The sequence below is a fragment of the Phytophthora parasitica genome (assembly GCF_000247585.1).
Source record: "Phytophthora parasitica INRA-310 unplaced genomic scaffold supercont2.9, whole genome shotgun sequence".
NCBI lineage: Eukaryota > Oomycota > Peronosporomycetes > Peronosporales > Peronosporaceae > Phytophthora > Phytophthora nicotianae.
In genome coordinates, this window is record NW_008648995.1 from 573,266 (window position 1) to 588,797 (window position 15,532).

The following is a 15,532-nucleotide window of genomic DNA, read 5'->3' on the forward strand; positions in this document are numbered from 1 at the left end:
TTCACGTCGAGGCTGCAGAAACCCAAACCGTACGGCTTCTACGTGATTTTGACTACCAAGGAAGGAGAACTGGTGCATGTGAAGCACGTGGCGTGGAAGCACAAGGTCAAAGTCTCGCTCTCTATGCCAAAGACCAGCGTGGACTACGAGTTGCACGTTTTGTCAGATGCGATTGCCGGGATCGACAGCTCACACGTCACTCCAGCTTAAGGATGCAAACTGGTGACTTGTTTGATCCTGGTCATGCGTTCCGAAATAAATCCAATTCTGGTAGAAGTATATGTAGTTTGTTAAAAGTCCACTCCTCCATGGTAACAAACATCGCAATCCTTTCGTGTAGCCATATTTCATTGAATCTCCCTCAATTGTAATAACGAAGGTTATCACTATGTAAAGAATTACCGGTACTCGTAAAGCTATCCGACTCCGCTTCCGGTATGCTTTTTGACTAAAAAGTACTTTGTAGTGGAAAAAGTGCGCATTAGATTCGGACCACTTTTGATCTTATTTTATTATAGTGGGCCACAAGTCAAGGCAAGTACTTTTTCAGGAAAAGTGCTTTATGTCGTTTTCAGAAATATTTTGAAAGAGAACCGTATTTTGACAGTTGAAGTCTCCTCAGTTCTTTTTTTTTTTTTTCAAAGTTTTACAGCAGTTCTTCAAGTTTTCCAGGCAGCTCTTCGCTGATGGCGTCAGCTTCGTCCTTCAACGCGACTCTGGCCGTGCTGCTAGCTGCCAAGTACTGCCGTCAATATCCGCTCTTCCACTGGCGGGAGGAGGCGCTCCCGTCCATGGGTAGACGCGCCGAGAAGTACTGTTTTCGCGTGGATATGCTCAATCTGCAGCAAGAAAGCTGCGGCGAGATGCTGCTATCGTTACTACCTGCACAATTGAGTCTCCTAGATTTCCAGAAAGAAAACACTTTGTACAAACTGAAAGCGCTGCTCGTCACGCTCAAGGTACGGCGTTTTACGGTATAATAGGCGATACAGAAGTTTTAGCAATTATCTCACTATTTCAATGGTTCTTGTCCTACAGCATCCATACATTCTCCCCGTCATGGACATCTACTACTCCAAAGAGAAGAAGGCACTGCTAGTGGTCCAGCCCTTTGTGTCTAGTGGCAGCATCAAGGACCGTATCTACCAGGTAGACAACGCAGCCAAGCCCTACGACGTCAAATATCGGCTGGAGAACGCTCATCCGCTGCCATTTGAAGAAATCGCCAAGTTCTCTAAGCAAATCCTGGAAGCTCTAGCAGGCCTGAGGTCCAAAGGTCTGGTATGTGACCACCTGAGGTCCACTAATGTGGTCATTGACTGTGGCAATGTCAAACTGGCCGAGATTTTCACGCCACTGCTAGCTATTGACCGATACAAGGACAGTCGCGAGTTGACAGTGTGTCTAGAACAGCACATGGACATCGATCTACTGCTGTTCGGACATATTCTGTACGAAATGGCAACGGGAATGGAACTCTTAGCCCCTCAGCCTGAAGAAGGCGTGCTCGAGATGCTGACCCCCGAAATTGCTGATGTTCTTCAAGCCATTTTCTACTATCCGGATTCGCTACCGGAACCTCCAGAGGAAGCGGAAAATAGCGTGGATTTTGATGATGCTACGTCGGTTAGTAGCTCTGTTAGCAGTCGCAACAAGAAACACTTGTTCCTCGTCGACGTGGAGAAGATGCTGGACGAATTCCCGCTCTTTGCTGTCCCTGAGCTTCCTCCCATTAGAACGCTGTTCTCTGGGTTCCGTCTGGACTCCGCTATGAAGAGTACCATCAAGTACAGTATGCGTATTAACGCGAGTCGAACGCAGGCTCACATTGTGCACTACAACGATCAGCAGGCATTACTGCGTGCGCGCCAACGTGCCGAGCGTCGCGTTTACGAGGAGAAGGAAAAGCAACAGCAGCGAATTCAGCAACTCACGCCCAGCAAGAACCCGACTAGTAAAGGCAACTCGTACAGCAGCAAGACGATACCGACCAGACGAAAGACGTACCGTGCTGACAGCTTCCGCAAACATGCTCAACGTGCGCTATCTCTACCTGACAGTTCGAAATCCAACATGAGTGTGTCCAGTGCCTAGAATCTCTAGAAACTTACACTTTTATAATGTAGATTGCTGCAAAAACATTATAAAAAAAATGTTACTAAGTATTTTTTTTTTAAGAATCTAGCGAAACGACTCCATTGTGTCCCACAAGACTTAAATTTTCCATAGGAAAACGATGTCGTTGTGCGTGTTGAATGAGCCGGCGCCAGACATGAGGCTAACGGATCTGGAGACGGGCGAGCAGAAGCAGCTTCTGGACTTGGTGGAGAGCTCGGGTAAATACACGATCTTGACGTTCTACGCCACTTGGAGCAAGGCAAGCGAGCGTGAGGTGGAGACGATGGAGATTTTCAGCAAAGATCGCCACAACAAACTGCTCAACTTTGTGCTGGTGAATCTTGATCAGAATATTGGAGACACTTTCGCTTTTCTGGATACGATCGTGGAGCACAAGATCGGAGATGAAACGATCAAAGGGCCGCGGGTGTGTCGATACTATGGCAATGGAAATGAACCAACAGTTCTGCATTATGGGGCGGCTGAGGTCCCTGAGCCGTACGGTCTACAGAGCGTCCCGCACACGGTTGTGATCGATCCGCAGGGCATCGTCCTCCGTAACGGTGACAATTTCCATTGGGATGACATTGCTGCTCTATTACGCCACCGCCAAGAAGAGACCGATCCAACTTACTTTAAAAAGATCATGTCGTGGATGCTACCTCCAATTGCTACTTGAGTTCGAGCCTCAGTATCCAGAAAAATGAACTTGAAAACTCAGCACTGCATGACCATTTCACTTCGAAACACATAATATGATTCTAGCTTTGAGACTCTTCTTCCGTTTTCGTGCTTTTCTCTTTCGTGATCAGAAACAATTCACATTCGCCCGTGTTCACCAATTCTTGTAAGAACTGGTAGCATGCACTCTCACTCTCAAACGCCTGCAAAAAAAAGGAAAATAAATAAATACAACTCAAATCTCAGGTGAATAATTCAAAGCTACAACATACCACAGGAGCTTCGAGTTTCGAGTCCAAATTGTAGCAAACGCCGCAAATTTTCCGAATGGCGAACCAGTGTCGCTGCGTCCATAGACTACTGAGCATCGTGGTCATCACCACGTTGCACAAAACTCCCTCCACCTCGTCTAGCTTCACCAGCTTCTCGTCCACGGGTTGTCGCTTGTCCAGCCACTGCATCACGTAACCTAGAAAAATATTGACTGATAATTCTCACCACTGCTACATTTATGACACAATCGGCTAGTATTTTACCTTTTTGTTGTAATGCTAGCGTCAGAGCGTTGACGTCGTAATTTCCAAGTCCCAGTGGGGCTCTGTGAGGGTTCCAGGCCCAATTCATTAGGCCATTCCCAGCTTTTGGGTCAGCCAACGTCGCCAGCTCCATACACGCTTCATCTAACGAGGCTTTGGAGAAAACGGGACCTACGTAAAATACATTCATCAGACCATACATTCCTCGTAGTTTAACACTGCATAATACACCTCGCAGCACGTTGTTGAGCGCGTGAAGCCCGCAGCGGTAGAGCGTCTGGCGCTCGTGGTAGAGTTCCTTCTCAGTCATTTTTTATTCGACAAGGGTAACGAAATAACTAAAACTGAAGATGAAATTTGATTAAAATTTAGCTTCTACATGGCTACATTTTTCATTGAGGTTTCGTAACGATCCGATGGTTATTGCGACGATGCCAGTGTGTCTCCCGTTGGTTTTCCCTGCGCTCGTACACACCGAGATCATGGAGGCAGGACGACAAATCAGCATTCGTCGCGTTTCCAGCAGAGCACAAAAGTCACTTTGGCCGAACCGTTATTACTAGTTCCAAGCAAGTCAATTAAAAACTGCAACTTGACCATGGGGAACCGTGGAAGCAAGCCCAACGACACTGGTAACGAAGCGCAGGAAGATACACGTAAGGCGTCTCGCCCCACTGAAGAGGTTTCTAGCACGAATCCTTTCAAACCCAACAACCGCAGGTGCACCGATGTTCTCTGCTTGCTCTTCTTCGTCGTCTTCTGGATCGGTATGATCGTCATTGCCGGCGTCGGGTACAAGCACGGTAAACCACAGCGACTCATCTACGGCACTGACTGGATGGGGCGCACATGTGGTGCTCAAGCTGACAAGACCGATACCGTTCCGGCCTACGACTTTACCGACTACAAGTACATGATCTATCCGCGTCTGTCTGAAGATCTCAAGACACTCGCCGCAGCTGGTTACACTGCCAAACAACTCGCCAATCCTTCGACACTTCGTAAACTCTTCGGCGTATGTGTCCCGTCCTGTCCACTAATCACCGACAATGATCTCTACGTGCACGCCTACTTGAACTACACTGTACACGCTGATCCCGTGAACGAAGACGACTCCAGTGCCGGTTCTAGTATGGAGTACGAGAAGGCCGGTTCTCCTTGGAAACTCGTCACCAACTCCAGCAACGTCTTGTATCGGTGCGTGGAGCTCACCAAGATTGAAGTCACACAAACTGCTCGGTGCGTTGACGACTGTACGGACGAAGAAGAAGCGAACTACAAGGCAGGCAAAGTCAAGACTCTGACCTGCGGGACGGACGAGAAGATCAACCCGTTCACAGACTGTGGCAACAAAAGCTGTACTGAAGTTATCACCGCTTTACGACCGAATTGTACGAGCTTGGAGACGACTAAACAAGAGCGTCAGATTGGCTCCACGACCGAAGACCCCGTCACCAAGATGCTGAGTCGGAAATGGTACATGGTGGCTCGCTGGCTCGGTGACCTGCAGAAGGCTGCCTTCCCCATCTTGATCTGCGGTGGGCTGTTCGCTCTGATCCTCGGACTCATCTGGCTTGTCCTGCTGCGCTACTGTGCCGGTCTCTTCGTGTGGCTTGTCATCGTGCTCGTCGTAGCCATGCAGATCGTTATTACCTTCTTCTGTGCCTATGAAGGCAACCTGATCAACAGTACAAGTATGCAAAGTACGTTAGATAAAATGGGGATGTCGTCCGAGGACGCTCAAGCGCTCACTGTTGCAACCACGACCTACATCACATCAGCCGGCATCACTGCTGCTGAGGATCAGGCTTACTATTGGGCGATCGCCTGCTACGTCCTCACTGCAATCGACATCCTACTTCTCCTTCTTCTCATTTTCATGTGTGGCCGTATCCGTATTGCTATCGGTATCATCCGCGAAGCTTCGAAGGCGCTACAGTCCATGCCAATGCTAACGCTCTACCCGATCGTACCCACACTATTCGCAGTCGGTCTTGTGGCCTACTGGTTGGTGGCGGCTGCATTCATCGCAACGTCTGGTAAAATAACACTCAACGACGTCGCCGACACCGCTGGCAACGCTACAGGCACCGATTTCGAGGGCGCTGTCCCAGCGAAGATTAAGGAGGACGATGCCATGCACTACTTGATGATCTACCACCTCTTCGGACTCCTCTGGACGAGTCAATTCATCCAGGCCGCAGCGTACGCCACCATTGCTGGTGCCTTCTGTGAGTACTACTGGACACTGGACAAACGTCAAGTGCTGGCTCGACCGGTATTTCGCTCCATGTGGCGCACCATTCGCTACCACTTCGGATCGATAGCGTTCGGCAGCCTCATTATCGCCGTCGTGCAGATGTTCCGCATTGCACTCGAGTATATCGACCAGAAAATGCGTACGGCCAAGCAGGGCAACGCAGTGGTTAAAGTGGTTATGCTGTGCCTCAAATGCTTCCTCTGGTGCTTCGAGAAGTGCCTCAAGTTTCTCAACAAGAACGCCTTCATCATCATGGCCATGAAAGGCAAAAGTTTCTGTCCAGCCATGAAGGATTCCTTCTCTTTACTGCTGGCTAACGCTGCTCGAGTCGCTACTGTCAGCATCGTCTCGCGCTTCTTGATGATCCTAGGCAAGATGTTCATCACGGGTTTCTGTATGCTTTTCATGTTCGTCTTTATCCGCTATCCGCCTACACATCTGCCGAGCTTCTTCCTGGGCGATCTGGCCAGTGTCAGCAGTCCGATCTTCCCCATGCTGCTCACGGGAGTGCTTAGCTACGCCACGGCCTCGTTCTTCTTGGACGTCTATGGTACTGGTATCGATACGATCTTGCTCTGCTTCTGTGAAGACTGCAACGTCAACAAATCCTCGGAGCAGTACTACATGAGCGACGAACTGGTGGCTTTCATTGAAGGACCAGCCAAGCACAACGCCTTCCCCGTATACCAGAAGCAAGGATCTAATACGCGTGACAACGCACCAGCCACTGCGCCACCTATCGTTCAGGCTGGTCCAATGACCAAGATCAAGTAAGTCTCAAGACAACAAATACATTCGTGTTTGCATTATTTGGACCAGCTCTATGTGGAGATCTTTCCAATACATCGGTGTGGTGTTAACAGGACTTCATAGATCCCATACGCAAATAACGAAATGCAGAGCTTAACGCCCTTGTGTCTGCAGCTATCGCAGAAAACGAGCAAAACTGAAGTTTTGCTCCCACCTTCAGCTTCAAATGCCTCGTCGCATTTGCCTCCGATCTTGAAGTCATGACTCGTCAAAGCGGACACTTGTGCATATTAACTCTCTCAGCATTCATGCTCCTGCAGCTCAATAGGAGCTTTTAAAGGCCCCTCTCGCCGATGTTGATCGTTTCGCTTCGCACGGTGCGAATCGCACAGCGTCGCAATGTTTGAGGTCCACAAGCGTGGTCGCATTCGTCCCTTAAGAGAAATGCCCAACTTCCTCTCGCTTACTGGGTTTCTATACGACTCCTTACTAATGGAGAAAACTACGCGCTGCCAAGACACGAACGGCAGTCGCTGTTGTAGCCATACAACTCGGAGCTTGGAGCGCGGCGGGCAATGACGGCAACGCGTTGCCAACGTTTAACAGTGTGTGTCGTTTATGAACACTGAAGACTTGAAGATGCAGGTGCAAGTTATAAAGGTTTAGGGAATTATTTCAGCCAATCCACGATTTTGTTTCGATTATCACCCAATGCGGGCAGACTTCATTCCAGTGGTCCCCTTTGCACCGCAAAACAGCGTTTTGTATCGCTGGGGAGATCTGAAGCGATTTTCCTGGTATCGACTCTCCAAGCCGCGCTCAATTCAGCGCAAACACGGTACGCCGCTGTCTGTGGGGCTCTAAAGCCTCCGTATCATTTCCCGAGACGCCTTCAGCCACCCGCACGTTAAGAGAGTCTCTATCATGTTCGGCCGTGTGCTGCGTAACCCCAAGCTCATGTCGCTGCCGGCTCGTCAGAGCGCGCAGGTGCGTCGCCTTAACCTGCACGAGTTCCAGTCGCTGGAGATCATGAAGGGCTTCGGCGTCGCCACGCCGCAGGGCATCGCCGCCGACACCCCGGCCGAGGCTAAGGCTGCCTTCAGCAAGATCCGCGGTGACCGTGGTGCGTATAAACATTCGATTCCTACGCTAAATAACCGAGGGGAGGGATCTATTATTATCTCCCCGTAAAGGACTCCCTAATTTGCATCAATTAGAGTATTTTGTTTAACAAAGGTATCTTATTATGACAATCCAGAGGGCGTGGATGTGGTGATCAAGGCGCAGGCGCTGACGGGCGGCCGTGGCCTCGGTACGTTCAAGAACGGCTTCAAGGGCGGTGTGCACATGTGCACCAAGCCCGAGCAGGCCGAGGAGTTCGCCAAGAAGATGCTGGGCGAGACGCTCGTGACCAAGCAGACTGGTGCTAAGGGCATTGAGGTGGCCAAGGTGTTCCTCATGGAGCGCGTCTGGATGCGTCGTGAGATGTACTTCTCGATCCTCATGGACCGCGCGTCGCAGGGCCCCGTTATGGTGGCCTCGCCCGCCGGCGGAACCTCCATTGAGGACGTGGCCGAGGCCACTCCGGAGCTTATCTTCAAGGAGAGCGTCGATATCTCCACGGGCCCTACGGACGAGCAGGTGGCTCGTCTGGCCAAGGCTCTGGGTGGTGAGGGCGAGGTCCTCAAGAAGCTGGAGACGCAGATCAAGAACCTGTACAACATGTTCATCGGTGTGGACGCCACTCTGGTGGAGATCAACCCGCTGGCCGAGACTCGCGAGGGCGAGATCTTCGCTTGCGACGCCAAGCTCAACTACGATGACAACGCGGCCTTCCGTCACAAGGAGATCTTCGCCAAGCGCGACAAGACCCAGGAGGACTCGCGTGAGGTGGAGGCCAGCGCCTACGACCTCAACTACATTGGCCTGGACGGCAACATCGGCTGCCTCGTGAACGGTGCCGGTCTGGCAATGGCCACCATGGACATCATCTCGCTGTACGGCGGCTCGCCCGCTAACTTCCTGGATGTGGGCGGAGGTGCCACCGAAGAGCAGGTGAAGAAGGCCTTCGAGATCCTGGACGGCGACGACCAGGTCAAGTCGATCCTTGTCAACATTTTCGGCGGTATCATGCGTTGCGATGTCATCGCTGCTGGTATCGTGGCTGCGGCCAAGGACCTGGGCCTGAAGAAGCCGGTCATTATCCGTCTGCAGGGCACCAACGTGGAGCCTGCGCGCAAGATTATCGCCGAGTCGGGCATCAAGATGATCGTGGCCGACGACCTGGAGGACGCGGCTGAGAAGGCCGTCAAGATCGCCGACATCGTCGCACAGGCCGAGCAGGTGAAGATTGGCGTGGAGTTCGAGGCCTAAGCGGGTGTTGGACTAGTAGCACCAGGGTTTACTCAGGTGAAAGACACCCGAATGCTCGACACAATACAAAACCACTAATAAAAGTCGTGGAGTGCGTACGTGTGCACATGCCAAAAAAGCATTTTTATCAAAGGCAATTTTTTTTGATATTTTTACAGAAAGCTTGGTGATACTATCTGTAAACTTCGCAGTTTAGTGTGCGAGTGCAGAAGCTTGATGTTGTTTACTTGGCCTCTCGTCCAGTGCTCATTGTGGTGACTATCCACTCCATGCCTTCTTGCAGACCCTCGCCCGTCTTGGCCGAGCAGGCCTGGATGTGCCACGTGCGGTCGCGGATAGTTGCCAGGTTAAGTGCCGTGGAAATTTCACCCGAGGGCAGCGCATTGAGCAAGTCTTGCTTGTTGGCGAACACGAGAATAGGCACATTGGAGAGCTTCTCCTCTTCCAGCAGCGTCACGAGCTCCATGCCAGTTTCCTCGAGACGACGACGATCAGCACTGTCGATCACGTAGATCTACACAGTAGCAAGTGGATTAATCGAGTAGTAAATGCTGTCAACAGAAAGCTACAACGCACCAGAGCGTCAGTCTGCTCGTAGTAGTTCCGCCAGTAAGGACGGATGGTCTTCTGGCCGCCAATATCCCACATGTTGAGCTTGAAGCCGTCGACCTGCAGACTCTTGACGTTAAAGCCTTGTGTCGGCATAATGTGGCTGATGTCCTCTTCCGAGAGTTTCTTAAGGATGGTGGTCTTGCCACCATTATCCAGTCCCAGCACGAGGATACGCGCCTCACTGTCGTCCTTCTTAAGCTTGCGCAGTAAATTCAGCAGGCCCATCGTAACTTCTTGTTCTCAGTGGACGAGTCGCTTAGATCTTTTTCAAGAGTAAGAGCTCGCGCCGCCGGCGAGCGGTCACTGCTGCATCCCATTAATGAACTGAGCGATCCGTTTCGAAACGACACAAGTTGAAGCTGAATCGATGCGTCCGAAAATAAGGTATGTGGTGTGGCATCCGAATTTAGGGCAGAAATAGGATTTCAGTGTTATAATCGGTGAAGAAAATGATTGGCTGTGTGGACTCCAGCAAAAGGCGACAGTCGAGAGAAGAGCTCATTCGTCAATTTTCGAGCGTGGGAGACGAGTGTTCGCGTTGTTGTTTTGGACAATAGTTGCTTGGGGCTCAAATGATGTTCGCAAAAATACCAAGATCTGCTCTGAATCTTTGTGAGGAAATCCTCTCGGTAACTCGAGAGACGAATGCACTGATGAGCCCACGAACAATCATCTTAGCTTAACTGTTAGCTTTGTTACGCGATCACAAGTGCCAGCATTGCGTTTAAGGTGCCTTCTTCTGCAGTACAAAAATATATTACTAGTCTACCTCGCAGTCCTATAATGGTTTCCAGGACCGTCGGCGAAATTATGGTTTCTAAGACCGTCATGAGAAAGTGTAGTTGTACAACAGATAGTAGTACTACCAGTCATCACGAGCTTCAATGAGACCAACAATTGAAGCAATGTCATGCCAGCCTTTGAGCCAAACATTCTTCCAGCAGAAAAGCAAGAACGCTTGCGCCAAGATAGGTAAGACTTTCGGTGTGGAAGTACATATATATGTACAGTCACGAGCACACTGGGATACATATAGCAGAACATCCATACTAGTTCATATTTAGTGGTTGTTATCGCTCTCCGGTTGGATCTCTCTCTCTCTCTCTCTCTCTCTCTCTCTCTCTCTCTCTCTCTCTCTCTCTCTGAAAGGATCTCTCGAGCATTCTCAGTGCCCGCGCCACCGGCAATATTTCTTTTGCTTTCCTTCGCTTATAAACTGAGAAATTTCTGATGAGTCCCCCTTAGCATTTTTTTTTTTTTACTTTTTATTACTTGAGTAAATCCTTTCGATGCAATTGTATCTTCAGCTGTTGTAGCGTCAAGGATCATGAGCGCGTATGGTTATTTCCAGTCAACGATTGTAGAATTTGGTTTTCGAACTCGAAGTGCCTGAAACTTACAGACAAATCTCGCGGCCGTCTCGCAGCCGCTGTACCAGAAGCACGAGTTGGCGCTCGTACGAGCAAATGTAAGGCTATCTTCCTTTCGATCCGAGATACCCCGTTATCGGGCAGAAAAACACTATGATTGTGCACGCCCCGCCGACCTCGAGATAGACATACAATCACTCATGACTGCGTGCTTTGCTGATAAAGCGACCAGCAACGTGAATACGATCACAGCAGTCACGGCCCATAGTCGGATAGTTGCTGAGGACGTACACAAGAGCGCCAACGGTTAGGCAGCTTACTTCGACTTTTTCCTTTCGACACTCAAGCAACTCGAAAATGCGTGCATTCTCCGTACTTGCCTCTCTCGCGACGGCCATACTTGCCACAACCAGCAGTGCGTGCACCGGTCCGAACTCGCGGACGACGCCTCCAGCAGGAGCTATCGTTGTCGATGCTACTGGCACATACGCGGGTAGCTTCAAGACCGTGTCGGAGGGCGTCGCCAATGTCCCGAACACGACGGACGAGCACACTCTCTTCCTGTTCCCTGGTGTCTACCACGAGCAGGTGACAGTCCCGAAGCTGAACGGCCATTTAGTGCTGCAAGGCTACACGTGTAACACAATGAACTACGCGAAAAATCAAGTGACCATCACCCACACAATGGCACAAAGAGATCTCCCTGCCAATGCCACCGGTTCGCTCAACCAACTTGTCAGTACTCTGCTGTTCAAGTCGAAAAGTGGTGTGAAGGTGTACAACCTCAACGTCGCCAACCCGACTGGAAAAATCAAGACTCTGGGCCAGGCCGTCGCCACGTACATCGACGCCCCCAACTACGGTTTCTACGCTTGCAACTTCACTGGATATCAGGACACTTTGTGTGCTAACAAAGGACGTGAACTCTTCGCCCGATCCTACATTGCTGGGGCCGTTGATTTCATCTTCGGTCTCCAGTCGAAGGCGTGGTTTGAGTCCTGTGATCTGGAATCGGTTGGAAAAGGCTGCGTCACCGCTAATGGTAACACCAACAGCTCCAATCTGTCTGAGTACGTGTTCAACAATGCGCACGTGTTCAGCTCCAACACATCGATGAATGGAACGGCCTATTTGGGCCGTCCATGGTATCCCTACGCTCGCGTTGTCTTCCAGAACAGCAAACTTGGCGACGTCATCAACCCACAAGGGTGGCAGCAATGGAACAAAGACAACAACACCGCTAATGTCTACTTCAAAGAGTACAATAACCACGGCCCCGGTGCATCTACAAAGCAGCGGGTATCCTTCAGTGGGCAGCTGGACGCGCCTGTTGCCATAACGGACATCCTTGGCAGCAACTACACGGACGAGTGGTGGGTGGACACCAAGTTCTTGTAGAGCATCGAACTGACATCGAACTATTCGATACCTACCATTTTTTTTTCCTTTTCATTTTTCAAATGCATCCGAGTAAGAACAAAATGGACGTAAACTTAGTACACAATCGCCTGCCGAATTTCGCCATGCTCAACTTTCACACAGGACTAAAATTAGGTGGTAATTTTTCGATGTTTTTTATTCGAAGAGTTCATAACAGTAACATGTAAAAATGTGTTCAATTATGACCCTTGGATTCGCGTCGAAGCAAAAGCATAGATCTAATACGCACACATGCTATTTTAGACTAGTTCTTTATTTTTTTTCATGAAGAAATGAATTTCTTAAGTGCTGATGCTGATCGGTGTCAACTGTAGATAAGGTAATTATTAATAACACCGACAATGCAATCCGTTTTTCCATTTAGGTAAGGGATGATACTTCGAACCGTTGTAAAGAGAGCTGTTCCGGCAAAGCACGGCTTTGTATACTATACTTCTTACTTATAAATGTGTACTCCGAGTATAAATTAACTTTACATTACATTTTATTACTACTACTTAAGTACTTGACTTGAATATCAGTACAGTACTACCTGCCCTGATAACTAAGATGACACAACGACTATAATATCGAGGAAAGATACTTGATATTAGATGGATTTCGACTTGCCGAGAAGGTTTGTCTGAGACTCAACATCATCTTTTCCTAGCTCCACGTACATATATCGATCGTGGAGAAAGCAATTATGGCCATGATGACTACATGTAATGGAGGCGATCTTTTCTTGACTCAAACAGCATAGGCGAGCTCGAACAAGAGATCAAGCGTGAAGAGTTTCGCATATTTCACTAATGCGAGCCCAAACTCTACCTTGCAAAGTGAGACGACGGCACATGGCTCCGGTTCAGCGACCCCGAATTCCAGTACTTGCGACAGCTTGGGGAACATCATGGGGAAATACCGGTTGCAATTAAAGCGATGGTGAATAAGGCCAATGAACTGGACGAGGAATCGGCTCTAGTCGGTGACGAACCGTTCGGTTTTCCCGACAATGACGAGCGTATCCAGGATGAGGACAACATCCATCTTATAATTCATGGCCCAAACCGCTTTATCCTCCGATTCCCATCCATGGTACGACACCAAATCGTAGTTACGGAAGCAGCCTTGTCCTACTTGAATACAAGCGATTTTGATGTTGTGATATTGTAGGCATGTACGACCGCAGCACGCCTCATACGCCATCCGAAGTGCCCAAGGCGCCACCACGAACCTGTGTATCTGGTCTGTTGAGTCATCTGCAGAATTTCTTCTCGTCGGATCAAGACTCGGCATCAAAGAAGCAAAACTGAGGGGTCAGCTAAATGGTGGGATGAGTTGATTGAGTTTGCAAGCTACTACTAGCATGCGAAGTAACGGAGGATTCAGAAGAAGAATATTAACGTGTGCTAGGTGACTTCTGGTTGACCTACTTACTGTATGCAATCGTTTGTGTGGAATTTCAAACGATCTAGTAGAAGTTGTTAGTCGACGGCCTTCTGTCGAGATATCAATATCACTCACAAAGAGAAATATATAATTATTTACAAATTTCGATGCTTCGACACTGGAATTTGAGCGTCTGCAACCCCAGTTTCATCCAGAAGCGAGCCTGAGTGTTGTCTATGAACGATAATTACATGGACTTACGGCGGTCTCCGACTCCTTCAGCATCGTCTTCACTCAGTTCCTCCAGCGTCATCGGATGTGCCATCGTGACGTTCTCCTCAGTCAGTGGCAGCGGCCCGAACGACACCGACCGACGTCGACTGTTCTTCACTGTTGAACTGGCCTGCGAGTCGCTCTCGAACGACCACGCACTCACACTCGACTCGGCGATCGTCTCCTTCTCGTCTTCTCCGTCATGTTCGCTGTCCGACTGGACCACGCGTAGTTTCGGATAGTCACTCTCACTCTGTTCACCAGCGGCAAAGTCCACATCCATGTCAATGTCCTCGTTGACCTCAGCGAAGTCGCTCAGGTCGTAGTCGCTCTCACTGGCGCCACTGTACTCTTCGTCGTCTGCGTGCTCGCCTTCGACGTATCCTTCCTCCTCGTAGCCCAGTTCAGACGCCGACAAGAACGTGGTCTTGGAGCATGTAGCCACCATGGTCTGGATGAGACTGTTCTTGCAGTTGAAGACCAACATGGCTTCATCTGCAGCAGTCTTCTGCTCCTGCAGTGCCCGCTTGACACGCACACGTGAGCGCATTGTGCGCTTGAGGTTACGTAGCAGAACACTCTCGCGTTGGTCCTCGCGACGCAGCAGCTTGAGCTCGTCGGCCAGATCCTTTAGCAGATCCGGCTGGCCGAGTGTCTGCGCCTGTTCCAGGTCGTCCTGCAGTTCACGCAGTTGCTCCAGACGCTGGCGTTGGTTGAGCACGTTCTCCACAATGTGAGCGCGCAGCAGCTCCGTCTCGTCGGCCACGGCCTGCAGACGCTTGGTCAGACGCTCGCGACGACGACGCATCACGTCGCCCACCTGTTTACTGGAGAAGGCCACGCATTTGAGCGCCTTGAGCACCTGCTTGGAGTTCTCGACCGGGTCGTCCGAGGCTGTGAGCTGTGGAATGTCGGCCATGGGCGACATCCAAGAGATGGCGGCGGTGGACATTTGTGTTGAAGTAGTGAGGGATAATAAATTAAGGGAAGAAGAGGATGAAGCGTCCCGGAATCCCAATCGGAGCAGGAGGCGCCTCTCTTCGTGTCAAAAATCGAGAATGCTGTGCGGTCGACGGCGACGGAAGGGTGTCCCGGTCATCCTTAACTGCAGTCGGCGGCGCGTTTATTGCAGCCGCTTGAAGCGTCATCTTTGCTGCAGGGTGGCAACTTGCGTTTTGTATGGCGGAGGCTCGCGTGGGATCTTTTATGCGGCTATTGGCTAATAATAGTCGGAAAAATGCGGCCCCTGTTTAACGTGTTTTTTTTCTGCCAAAACACGGGTGTTTATCATGCGTAAAATCTCCGGAGGTGGTTTATCTGCAAGCAACCTCTGCAAGGTGGCTGGCAATGCGAGCTGGCTGAGACGGTGTCGTCTTGGTGACGCAAGTAGCAATGACAGAAAATGTAGTCGCCATGTTTTGGCAATAGCTCTTAATTCTCAAGACTACTTCCTGCATCTATCCCTCTGGGCTTACCAGAGGGATAGATAAATACTACTACAGGTAGTATATGGCTGGTATTTCGTGTATGAACAGAGTAGTATAAGTTGTTGCTGCAAGGAAATACCAATACGCGAGGATACGTCTTCCTCGAAGGTGCCGCCAAGATCCGCGTTTCTTTTGCGTCGACCTGACCTGCTGTTTTGTATTTTCCATCTTCAACAAGCGTGTGACGCGATAATGACCTGGGAGCCATGACACCAAAGCCGCGATTGATAGCAGAGTTATTTTAATGCTCACAGTCCGTTTGGT

General features: G+C 50.0%; 10 protein-coding genes across 11 annotated transcripts in view; 7 read left to right on the forward strand and 3 right to left on the reverse strand.

Annotated features, from left to right (window-relative positions):
• Window positions 1-210, forward strand: part of PPTG_06264 (hypothetical protein) — a gene marked incomplete at both ends in the record, with an annotated part of 2,575 nt that extends 2,365 nt beyond the window's left edge. The window contains one exon of the mRNA XM_008900164.1: window positions 19-210. Coding sequence (XP_008898412.1) covers window positions 19-210 — 192 coding nt within the window. The remainder of the gene's footprint in view (window positions 1-18) is intronic.
• Window positions 211-611: 401 nt separating this feature from the next.
• Window positions 612-2,206, forward strand: PPTG_06265 (SLOB protein kinase). Its single transcript, XM_008900165.1, has 2 exons — window positions 612-959; window positions 1,039-2,206. The coding sequence occupies exons 1-2, from the start codon at window positions 687-689 to the stop codon at window positions 2,092-2,094; spliced, it is 1,329 nt and encodes a 442-aa protein (XP_008898413.1). The 5' UTR covers window positions 612-686; the 3' UTR covers window positions 2,095-2,206.
• Window positions 2,207-2,236: 30 nt separating this feature from the next.
• On the forward strand, window positions 2,237-2,876 carry PPTG_06266 (hypothetical protein; the record flags this gene model as incomplete). Its single annotated transcript, XM_008900166.1, has 1 exon — window positions 2,237-2,876. One exon carries the CDS (start codon window positions 2,237-2,239, stop codon window positions 2,795-2,797), a length of 561 nt encoding a protein of 186 aa, XP_008898414.1. The 3' UTR covers window positions 2,798-2,876.
• PPTG_06267 lies at window positions 2,420-3,680 on the reverse strand. 2 transcript variants are annotated; one of them, XM_008900167.1, is made up of 4 exons: window positions 3,567-3,680; window positions 3,336-3,506; window positions 3,072-3,268; window positions 2,420-3,002 (listed from the first exon to the last, which is right to left on the reverse strand). In XM_008900167.1, exons 1-4 carry the CDS (start codon window positions 3,643-3,645, stop codon window positions 2,880-2,882), a joined length of 570 nt encoding a protein of 189 aa, XP_008898415.1. In that variant the 5' UTR covers window positions 3,646-3,680; the 3' UTR covers window positions 2,420-2,879. The 2 variants fall into 2 exon arrangements, with proteins under 2 accessions (XP_008898415.1, XP_008898416.1); XM_008900168.1 differs by having other exon boundaries at window positions 3,336-3,680.
• A 253-nt stretch (window positions 3,681-3,933) lies between these two features.
• PPTG_06268 (hypothetical protein) lies at window positions 3,934-6,369 on the forward strand (the record flags this gene model as incomplete). Its single annotated transcript, XM_008900169.1, has 1 exon — window positions 3,934-6,369. The coding sequence occupies one exon, from the start codon at window positions 3,934-3,936 to the stop codon at window positions 6,367-6,369; it is 2,436 nt and encodes an 811-aa protein (XP_008898417.1).
• Window positions 6,370-7,084: 715 nt separating this feature from the next.
• PPTG_06269 (hypothetical protein) lies at window positions 7,085-8,855 on the forward strand. The gene is made up of 2 exons (XM_008900170.1): window positions 7,085-7,468; window positions 7,604-8,855. The coding sequence occupies exons 1-2, from the start codon at window positions 7,270-7,272 to the stop codon at window positions 8,716-8,718; spliced, it is 1,314 nt and encodes a 437-aa protein (XP_008898418.1). The 5' UTR covers window positions 7,085-7,269; the 3' UTR covers window positions 8,719-8,855.
• On the reverse strand, window positions 8,856-9,555 carry PPTG_06270 (hypothetical protein; the record flags this gene model as incomplete). Its single annotated transcript, XM_008900171.1, has 2 exons — window positions 8,856-9,232; window positions 9,295-9,555. 2 exons carry the CDS (start codon window positions 9,553-9,555, stop codon window positions 8,942-8,944), a joined length of 552 nt encoding a protein of 183 aa, XP_008898419.1. The 3' UTR covers window positions 8,856-8,941.
• A 1,502-nt stretch (window positions 9,556-11,057) lies between these two features.
• On the forward strand, window positions 11,058-12,098 carry PPTG_06271 (hypothetical protein; the record flags this gene model as incomplete). The annotated part of the gene is made up of 1 exon (XM_008900172.1): window positions 11,058-12,098. One exon carries the CDS (start codon window positions 11,058-11,060, stop codon window positions 12,096-12,098), a length of 1,041 nt encoding a protein of 346 aa, XP_008898420.1.
• A 960-nt stretch (window positions 12,099-13,058) lies between these two features.
• Window positions 13,059-13,670, forward strand: PPTG_06272 (hypothetical protein; the record flags this gene model as incomplete). The annotated part of the gene is made up of 2 exons (XM_008900173.1): window positions 13,059-13,214; window positions 13,293-13,670. 2 exons carry the CDS (start codon window positions 13,059-13,061, stop codon window positions 13,371-13,373), a joined length of 237 nt encoding a protein of 78 aa, XP_008898421.1. The 3' UTR covers window positions 13,374-13,670.
• PPTG_06273 (hypothetical protein) lies at window positions 13,435-14,950 on the reverse strand. The gene has a single exon (XM_008900174.1). The coding sequence runs from the start codon at window positions 14,731-14,733 to the stop codon at window positions 13,756-13,758; it is 978 nt and encodes a 325-aa protein (XP_008898422.1). The 5' UTR covers window positions 14,734-14,950; the 3' UTR covers window positions 13,435-13,755.
• Window positions 14,951-15,532: the final 582 nt, after the last annotated feature.